General features: G+C 37.7%; 1 protein-coding gene across 4 annotated transcripts in view; it reads right to left on the bottom strand.

The window, feature by feature from the left end:
• Window positions 1-7,672: 7,672 nt before the first annotated feature.
• Window positions 7,673-10,815, bottom strand: part of syt9a (synaptotagmin IXa) — a 20,302-nt gene continuing 17,159 nt past the window's right edge. For 3 of the 4 annotated variants that reach the window (XM_068731007.1, XM_068731008.1, XM_068731011.1), the window contains 3 exons: window positions 10,612-10,783; window positions 10,209-10,338; window positions 7,673-8,318 (listed from right to left, as the gene is read on the bottom strand). In XM_068731007.1, coding sequence (XP_068587108.1) covers window positions 8,256-8,318; window positions 10,209-10,338; window positions 10,612-10,783 — 365 coding nt within the window. In that variant the 3' untranslated portion in view covers window positions 7,673-8,255. Of the gene's footprint in view, window positions 8,319-10,199; window positions 10,339-10,611; window positions 10,784-10,815 lie in introns of those variants that run through there. The other variant, XM_068731009.1, reaches the window with a different exon arrangement.

Genomic DNA, 10,815 nt, shown 5'->3' with positions numbered 1-10,815 from the left:
CTCGCTCCGTCTGAAGTACCTCTCGGTCAAATTAATTTTGCGTGGCTTCCTAAAGGGGCACAGGGGAGAGGAAACTTTCTGCAGCACATGCTCGTCAGATGTGGTGCAGAGCAAAAAGTAAAGTCGAAGCAGAAGGGGAGGAGGAGGCAATGGAGGAGACTGAAAAGGAATGTGAGTGTTAAGTTGACAATGTCAAATTTAAGCAACCTGGACCAGAAGATCAAACAATTGTTGCAGAAAAGGGGGGAAAGGAGTAGTGCAGGGGTATAAGAATGACGATAATAAGGGATTGAAAGGGGGAGTAACTGCTGTACTTTAAACAGGAGCTCTGGATCTCATTACCGGTGCAGTTTGCAATAAATCCAGCTTCCAGCTCACTACTTCTTAGCAGACATGAAAAAGCCCTCCAGATGTTAATGACCAGGATCAAAGACCACCATATCACACAACTAATAAAACCCATGGACCAATGTTGTAATAGAATATATAGGCTGTGTAGTATATGCCTTTGCAAAATTCTCTACCCTTTCTCCTTAATTGGAATTTGGATATTTCAGATTGGATGTTGGATTTGCACACTGGGTGTTATATAATGGTGTTCTGGTCTGGTGTCATTCGATGTTTAAGTGTTGAGGGCCTTTAGATGTGAGTGAAACAGCACTCACCTCATCTCTCTCCAGCCATTTTAGTATAACGTGTGCTGTATCAGTGGAGACTTGTTTCCTGAGAGAGTCCTGTTCTTCCTCACTCCCTTGCCCCTCCAGCACTGCCCTCAGGGCCTCTGTCAGCTGAAGAGCCTTGAGGGCCGGGTCATTGAGTGGGGCAGGGGTCAACTGTGAGGTACACTCTGAGGCTTTGCAGTCCTGGCCACCTAACCGCATTAGAGCACTGAACAGCCCCTGACCCATTTCGCCTAGAGGAAAGAACGACAGGTAATCAATAGAAAAGCAACTGAGAAAATGTGATTACAGCATCTTAATTTCTTGGGTATCAGTACTGAGTATACAACTGATTCAGAGGTGAATGCAGTAAAGTAAGGACAGTCTCTGAAATGGCCTCTTGAGGTTGCTGTTGTGCTTCAATGTAGCTCACTGGATTCAAATAACATCAAATGGCTGTATACTGTGGGTTCTAAAGTCCACAAATTAGAGGTTCAACTTGAAGGTTACTGTAATCATCATGTCTAAGTTGCAGAAATAACTTTTCATATACGCTGTCTGAAGTCAAATCAAAGTTACAGTAATGGAGACAGGACACAATGTGGACAAATGCATAGCTTTGTAACATAGATCATTTCAGTTGACAGTGTGTGATTATTAGTCATCTGTGATTTTTGTCGTTAAAGTGTGCTAATGGTTGGACTGTCACCTCTATTAATAGAACGTTGTCTTCTGACTCTGTGCAAAAACACCAACACACTGCTGAGGTTGGGACAAAGAGCTCTGACTAAAATGTACCACCTCTACTAGAAAATACAGAAGGGAAGTCACTGGGAAGTAACTTGGAGTTTTTTCAGTAAGTGCACAGTGAGATTTACAAGCCCAAGGAGAAGCAATAAAAATACAAACACATTAAATTAAGTGAAGAATACAGCAAAGACAAATTACAAAAAAGTATCAAAAACTTGCAACTTCCAATGGAAACAAACTAATCCCTCATCCTCAGCAAATGCTTTACTAACTCTTCTTATCCTTGACAATTCAAAAATTCTACGATTTTTTTTTTCTGTGTAGCCGGTTTTATGAAGGCCTGCAATTACAAACTGGGCAGTCTATTGAAGGTCTGATAGTGAAACAGAAAATCTTACCAGCAATAATGTTATCCATTTGCTCCAAGGCAGCTTCCAACATGTGGCTGGCATTTGACGCCATGGCAACAAACTTATAAAGCAGCACTAAGAGGTCCTCATTCACAAAGAAGAGTGTTAGCTGGTGAAATCCCCAAGAGTTTGAGATCTTCAACAGAAACACAAAGAGTTGCAGTCTACTCCCCTTTCTTGTAACACTTTGATCATTTTACAGCAAGGCTATAACAGCTGTCCTGAAATCTGAGTAACTTCCAAGTAAATAACCTCCTGAATATGGCTTTTGGGTTTCAACTCCCCTCTCATTTTGTGACCAGAGCCTACCCATTGTCAGCGCTGTTATCCACATGAGGCCAAAGCTCATATTTAGAATAGTTTACTTCTTTGTTTCTTTGAGTGGTCATTGTTTATTTGTATCCACTTTCACTCCACATAAACTACATTCGTGAATGAATTTTGACCAGTTAGTGCAAAAAAAAATGGTGGAAGTGATCATTACCATATGTTTAGCTTAAAACCAAAACAGAGGTCACATCAGGACATTGAACCACAGTAACTTGTATTTGATTGACATTGATGACAGAGGACACACTTCATAATGACAAGCAATTCACAGTGAAGCTGGAAAAAGCAGCAGCTGAGTCACTCCCATAAGAGCTTGGAGTTTAGTAATATTTCAATTATTGATTCGATTTTAGGTTCAGTCTTTTGACTCAAGCAAGATAAAACAGTTCTGAAAGCAATCACTTAGGATATACTGATACTTTGTATGCTACTAAGTTGTATTGTTACTCTGTTGTAACAAGGAGGATAAGGCAGTGACAGAGTGATGTGAAGCTTTCCTTGGGACAGAGATCACCTGTCACCGGAAGGGAACATTTATCTGTAGTATTAAAAGCCAATAATGTAATGTGTCATTATTATTAGTTCATATAAAGACAAGTTAATCTGCATTTCATTTAGCTTTTGTCCATGTTGGTTCAAATGGCATTGTACCAAAGCTGGAAAAAAGTCCATGAGTTCTGCAAACTAAAAATGTGTGCTTTTGCCTGCATGTAAATTGGAAATAGCATGATATTACATTTAGATTTAAGGTTAATTTGTTGTAATACCTTACAAATCTCTAAAGAGAAACTTTATTTCAACACTAAAAGTTATGCATATTTTTTTCTACACATTTTATCGTGAAACCTAAAAAAAACAATGGTAGTATAAAATGCAAAATAAATTTAGGAGACATTGTTAAAGACAATATCAATCACAATGGGAGAGATACAGCTAATTAATTTATTTTAAAACATGAATCAATCAGTTATGACTTCAGTATTTGTTCATCGATTCGCTTTTGGAGGGTTACTGCACAACTGCCAGATTATACTGTTTTTTTGTAATTTACTCTACTGGTTTAATTGAGGAAGCAACCTCCTTCACATAACCTTATATGTATTGATATGTGGAATATTGGGCTATATAAATTGACTTGACTTGACTTTTATCTAACCTAATTTCTGTGGTATATATAAACTGAGCTCTGTTATATACAGTATGGCCAACAGGGTGCATCACTAGGCAAGAAAAAACATATTTGCATACAGAGATCTTTGTAAAAAAAAAAGGCATAACCATGCTGCTGAAACGATAAAATAGAGATAAGTTCGTAGATAGTTTGATATCTGTTTGTGATTATTTGCAACCCCGCAAGCACAGCTGTTGTTCATTTTCTCCCTTCTCTAGATATTGAATACAAGTTTGAGCGAAGTAACAGATCTTTATTTAGAATGTGCATTCATTTAAATTAAGCTTAAGCGGAAGTTCAGTCAGGAAGACTCTCTTTACTCTCCCTTTTCATTCATAATCTCTCAGTCTCTCTCTCTCCCTGTGATTACTCTATCAGCTGATTGTGGGCACTGTCAGTTGTCATTTCAGCTCAAATCGGATGCGACCCTCCTCCACCCATCACCTGCAGTCGGCATCATCGGATTGCAGCAACTCCCTTCATCACCACCACCGCCACCACCAGTTTCTGGACTCCCGTGGGATTCTGCCTTATTTTATTATTATTCACACTTCTGTGCCTGTAAGTCTTTGGCTCCCCAGAGCACAGATGTTAGATACCAGGAGGTCAGAGTCCTGCCTTGTGGTTTGTAAAGGGTCACTCCCCTGGTCAAAAGCAAGTACCACCATCCAAATCCAGAGACAGGACAGAGTCTTATAGTCATGTCACTAAAATCACATAGACCAGGAAACATTTTTGTACCCTGCCATTTGGATACAATGTTTTAAATAATTAGCCAATTGTAAGCTTGGTGCAACAGCAGAAAATTACAGCCTGTATGTGTTGGCCTGCTGTGTATTATGACACTTACCAACTGGGAGACCTTGGTCTCTATAGCATGAGGATGATTTTGGTCGACTCGTTGGCGCCAATGAAAAACTACTGTATATAGAAATAGCAAATCTTCACTCGGATGGTCTTGTTTACAATTTAGGTCATATAGAGGCATCAGTATAACATTAAGACTGTTTCATAACCAGTTAAATGTTCCACACAGTACCTTTAAGTAACAAGATTAGGCTCAGAAACTGCAATAAAACTGATGCTATTCTAATTTAGTTTCCATGTATTGATGATCCCGGTACAGAGCATATATGAAGAATATGGAATTTGAATGCATAGTTCAGTTCACTGTATATTTTATTAACACACGGTCTAGCGGATGTTCCAGTAGCCTACTTACCATTAGTTCATGTCAAGTTCATGTTCAACCACTAATGACCATAGACCACATGTACAGATGGAAAGCAAACCATGGCACTAAAAAGGCTCAGCAATCCCATATAGTGCAATAAAATGTTCTTCTAAAGTTAAGTAGCACGTATGTAACATTTTTAAAGGAGCCTGAGATGTTTTACTTAGGAGTGGCATTGTGCTGTCCATAGGGTTGATTTGACTCATCCTTATTTGCTGATCACATACTTTTGGATATTTAATGCAATATGCAGAAATGATTGGCTCAGTCAGGTAAGACCTTTTAGATGGCTTCATAGACCTCAAGTTATGAGTCAATATCATTCTTTTGTGAAAAAAGTAGGTTTTAATAATTGAGAATTGGAACGGCAACATCAACCCTAATTGAATTCAGTTCAGTTGTTGCATGTGAGAAGCCATAAAACTTGTCAAAAGTGATACTCTTTGTCTCTGTGCCATAGCGTAAATGTCAGACAGATAATTATACCACCAAGTAAGATGATTTGTGGAAAGGGTGCCTCTTCTCCTCCATGTTACCATGCACCTTGCTGGATCACAGTTGTACAGCCTACTAAAAATGTGTCATAGTCAGCGCCCACTAACAAGACCTTACACCTCTGTCTCTGCAATGACAACCCACACCCACCCTCTCCTTTTCTCTCTTTTAGATGATATTCCATCATGATTCACACACACACACACACACACACACAGGTATAATCAGGGACAGAGTGACAAGGTCATGCTTATTAAGCAGATGGCAGCAACTGAATGCTAGCTGCCCTTAAGGCAACATGGGAAAGCCTTCACACTCATATTAAGAAAAGCTGCATTATTCATCTGGAGCCCTACAACATCAAACCATCCATAGAGAGCAGCTTTCAGGGAAACCTCCTTGAGATAACGTATCCACAGTATGAGAGTGACAGATGGAACAGCACAGTGGTTAGGTAGACATATAAACTCCCAAAGAAATGGCATTGCTTCTGTTATTTGACATTCATCTTGATCACAACTGAGGTCCCAGAAAAATAAACTATGATGCAAACTTTGTCGTCAATTTGAGAAGTTTTTTCTACTGCCCTGAATAAATAGTTAAATACATAATTTCCCAGGACTTTAAAGCAATGAAATTGTAGCATAAAAAAGTGAGTACATTTTTGAAAGTGAAAACATTTTTTTTTTCATGATACTGTGTGTACAGTGTATTTTATGATATGAACAACCAGCTAAATAAATAAAAAAAAATTGTAACTTTGGTTAATATTTTAAGGTGGTCAATTTTGTTTCACTATATTTAATCATCTCAGTTCATCCTTTTAAGATCCTCATTCAGGTTAGAGTAAAACAGGTTTGTCCAATATATGACTACTTATTAATACAATAAACAGCAAACCTTCAAGTACTTCACTTTTAGCTTGGTAGACAAACTCTACCATTTATCAAAGTGTCTTTCAAGTAGCGCAAAGCAATCCTCTCAAATGTTGGAAGTTTCATGTTATGGCACATTCTATTCATGCATACAGTAGATTGAAAATGAATCATTTGATGAAATAGGCTAGCACATGCATTTAATATCCATGAAGTGCAAGGCATTATCAGATTCAGCTGTTTATCAGATTCAGCTCCTTTTGCCAAAGGATACATATTATGTAACATGAAGTGCTGGGTGTTATAAGAAAGCAAGTCATTGTTGCTTTTGGTCCTCCTGTCACTTTCATCTTAATTTAGATATGACATATGGGATATATATTAAATTATACTCTCAGAATCTTGGCTTTGAACATATCAAATAAATTGTTATCTGCTACTAACTTGCCATCATGGATCATGTATCATAATCATCATGTACTTCTACCTCTTACACTCTCCTCGTTTGATCTCAAGTGAGGTCACCCACTGTTTAAAATAACCCTTTTCAGTTTCTACATTTAATTCTCTTTTTAACAAAATTCCCTTTGTTGCATTCCTCTCCGTACATCTTATACATATTTGAATGTACTTTTATAGTTTTACAGTACTAGCTTTGTTTCCTTGGTCTTTATATTCTATGTTAATGAAGCAACATAGGTGTAATATACAAAAGGGGAAAGTCTTGTCCTGATTCCAGGAAAGACAATGTAAATGGCAAATGGCTTAAAGTATTTTAAATTCTCTTCCTTCAGGTTGTTTGTAAAATACAACTTCTCTGAGGGTTAGGGTTTACTGCAGCTTTGAATTCTCCACTAAAACGGCATACACTACAATGTATGTAGCCTGGAGGATATAGTCTGTGCATGTAATCATGGTAAACATTTTATTGCAGTTACAACATTTTATTGTAACTTCGACTCACTGCCAGGGCTGGCCTCTTACCAATACACAATTCAAACAGAACAGCAGAAACGGATGTAACATTACGATAAGCACTTTAGAGAGAAGTGCTGCTGTAAGCGTTTAAAGTTAATAGAACCAGAATGGATTATGAGGGGAACTGACTAATCTTAATTTTGAAAAAAGGAAAACTTTTCCCAACCACCAAGTGAGTCAGACACCTGAATACAAAAACCTGATATAACAGATTAAAGATCACTTCCTGTTGGCTTGAAAAAAAACAAAAGAAACAGGGCCATAACACACAGAGTACCATCCATCCGACAGTTTACTGCTCACCAACATCTTGCCAAATAAGGACCAACACATTTGAGCGCTTCCAATCAAGTCAATAGTCTAAACATAAATTGAAAGTGAACTGCAAGGGATCCATTGCAAATGTGTTCTGTGATAAGCTATATCCAAATTCTGTGTTCCCAAACTGCTTCAGAGTATTTGCTAATTTGGCAACAGTTTATTTCTGGGCGGCTGTGCTGAGCCTACAGGCATTCATAATCTGCTCACAGCCTTTCTTGCCTCTTGCCACATGGCTGTATTTGTATGGACTGCACGTCCAATAACACTTATTTTTAAACAGTAATGGAATGGACATGCTAAAAATTTAATTACAACTTATATGGTGGGATGTAATTCAAACTCTTTTTAGATTTAGATTTTCATATTCTATTGTTAAATATTTCTTCTAATATTTCCTTAAATGAAGAAATAAAACACAAAAAATGAGACATATGTCAGGCATTAATGATGGTTGTTTTTTATGAGGAATGATATTTATTGATAACATTTAACATAATTTTCTTACAGATACCGTCTAGAAATCAACCGTCACTGTACATCAACTGACAGAACGACATATCCTATTCCCAAAAATAGAAATAGAAACAAACAAGGAGAAGATATCCCACCAAACCATGACCTCATGCACCAATTCATCACCAAATTTAAAAAACAGTATGGCAGTTCAACTGGTTGTAAGTACAATGTGCAAATACAGACTCACCTCATTAAAACAAGTAACAATACTATGTAAAAAACAATAACTACTGTATAAACCCAGGAATAGCACAGACTTAAAATGTCTGCATATGCCAGTTATTTTTCTTTTGGAACATTATAGAAAAGAAAACATCCATCTTTGTGGTCATTCAACATGCAACTGATCCTATTGAGCGGTGCTCAAGACAGTTTGTGTCTCTCTTTTCAGTATTTATCAATGTATGCATTCTTCTTTTATGACCATATGTGTGCAGCACTCAGCAGCACTATTGTCCAAAGGTACAGCCAAGACTTCAGGTCGATTGGTGCTCTTATGTGAAGTGTTGCTCAAGGCTACGGAGAGGGAGGCGTCTTCAGAGAATTACAGGATCCTCCCTGGCTACTTGTCCCTTGGTACTGCAATGAAGAGTCAAGCACAAACAATGTACCAACAGTTAGAGCTGTGCCATGCACGTGCAAAACAAATCCTCTCTCACATAGACATATAAACAGATGTACAGTCATATCAAATAAAACCAGAGCCAAATATTCAAAATCTGAGCTTCTCATCTTGAAACCTCCAAATAAATGTAGTAACCACCTACAGAGTTATGAATTGGGCAGCAAAAGAAACAATGAATGATTCCCATTTGGTTTTTGATTCTTGTGAAGTCAGTTTATTTATATATTCACAACATGTTTGTGGAGTAGACTGTGTTACTGTGCCTGTTTCATTTACCAACTGGGAATAAAAAAATAAAAGATTTTACAGTGGCTTACTTGGCAAACAAACTAGTAAATAGACCTGCCTGCATTTGAAACCTATCGCCATTTTAGGACTACTTTACAGGTTTGGGAGTGGTGTGAGGATGAGGGGCTTGTGAAGACAACCCCTTTGACTGAGATTAATAGGGAGGAAGTAAATATTAAACGGGGTTTCTTGAGGCTTCAATGTAGATTTCAAAGTAGCCTACTACATACTGTAATAGCCCCAAAAGAAACATAAAAAGCTACATTTTCAGTTTTCTCTCATTGTCTCTTTGTATTTTACAAAAAAGAAACCTTTGATGTGCGCACAAAACACACAATAAAGCCATTTTCCAAGTTGAGAGCACAGGTCAAAGATACCATCTATCAGCTTCTCAGCGACACTTCCTCTTCTCTGCTGTAAGAATATAATCTTCTTAGCTCTCTACCTCATCCATTCTACTGCAATTGCCAGTACTTCCTGGGAAGTTTTTTTTCTCCCTCAAGGGTAGATATTTGGATAATTGCATTCTTTTAATTTACCACATATTAAAAACATGAACTACCCACAGAGAGCTGAGTGGCTTTTGTCTGAACCCACATGTACCCCCACATGCCTGGTGTTTCCGCCATCAGCCAGATATGTACATGGCAACACTTTCTCTTCACATAAGATTATGAAATCAGATATATAATGTTCCTGGGTTTCCAGCATACTCTATCAACTAGGCTATAGAAAATGGTTTCTATCTAAAGGAAGGTTTTGCTTTTTTTTAAACACTTTACTTCAATGTTCAGTAGCTTACAGACATATTCCCTTGACTGCTGATCAAAAATCTTCTCACAGCATGATTGTAACCACACACTACTGTATCAGTGAATAATAATGAGACCACTGTGCCTTCATGACTAGGCAGTGATACGCTTAATCACTTATTCATATACACGCTGTAGTTTGTTAGCAGTTATCACCAGCCTTGCTGTAAAATCTTTTGTGTTGCTTAAACTTACTTTTATATAATAGATTTGTTTTCATAAATGTCAGTATTCCATCTATTTGCCTTAAGTAATCTTCTTTTTCCTTCACAGTCAATTTTTACCATGCTAAACATTTTGACAGCATATATTGTACATATTCTGTTTTATTTTCTCTACTGAATTCACCTTACAACGGCAATTTCACCACATGGATACATAAAGCTTTTTTAATATTGTCTCTTGGAAATCTACATTTCGAACTCACTTTGGTTCATAACAAAAATCAGCCTCCAACAGCTAAGAAAATATTAAAATAAGCTCTCATGGTCTATTAATATCAGATTATAACCTTCTACCAAATTTCAATTAATTCGTTCATTGTTAGAATTTGCTCTTATATTTGCTTGGTAACAGCATGTTCCTGCCTAAGGGATTAAACCTACATGTGTAAGAGCAGTTTTGACAGTGTAAGCATCAAATTCTGTTTATCAAGAGCAAAAATGTGTTCATGTTTGTAATGTGGTCAGTCCCAGTGTATGCATGGAAACACATGTCACACCCATCACGGTAAAGTCACCTCACCTCAACAATTGGATGCCAGTGGGCAACAGGTTTTCGGGGACATGTGAGCATTTCACTCCAGTGGTCTCGACCGAGGCTGTCGGCATCATTGCCAACTCGACACACACCAATGACCTCATTATGGCCTACGCTGTAGGTGCAAGAGGGAGAGAGAGGACAAACATGTGATCACAACCCACCATGTGTTCCAAAAATAATGATGCACCACATTTTGAGTGTGAAAACTGAAACAGTCAAACTATTTATGTGACAAAAACAAAGAATCAGAGTTGAAAAAACCACTACAATGCACACACATTGAAATATTTCATATTTTTGTCATGCAGCATATGAATTAATGACTCATGCAAAAGAGGTGCAAACTACTATGTGACTTATATAAAGCCTTGTAAAAGTTCCTAACCGGTCGTAGTCCATCACTGCAATCAAAAGGCTGATCTGCTCTATATTTTCTGGAGGAACATCAAAGACAATGGCCTCATTATAGACGGGATTCAATGTGTTCCTCTTTGTCGATGTCTTCCTCTTCTTCAGTCTGCGACCATCACACATTAGTGAAACCTTCACATATGGATCTGTAAAAGTGAGAGAAACAGAACGCGATATT

This window comes from Cebidichthys violaceus, unplaced genomic scaffold, assembly GCF_023349555.1.
Source record: "Cebidichthys violaceus isolate CVI_PGR_0920_01 unplaced genomic scaffold, fCebVio1.0.p SCAF_5, whole genome shotgun sequence".
NCBI lineage: Eukaryota > Metazoa > Chordata > Actinopteri > Perciformes > Stichaeidae > Cebidichthys > Cebidichthys violaceus.
The sequence above is the reverse complement of the archived record's forward strand: the minus strand, read 5'-3'. Positions and strand labels throughout refer to the sequence as shown.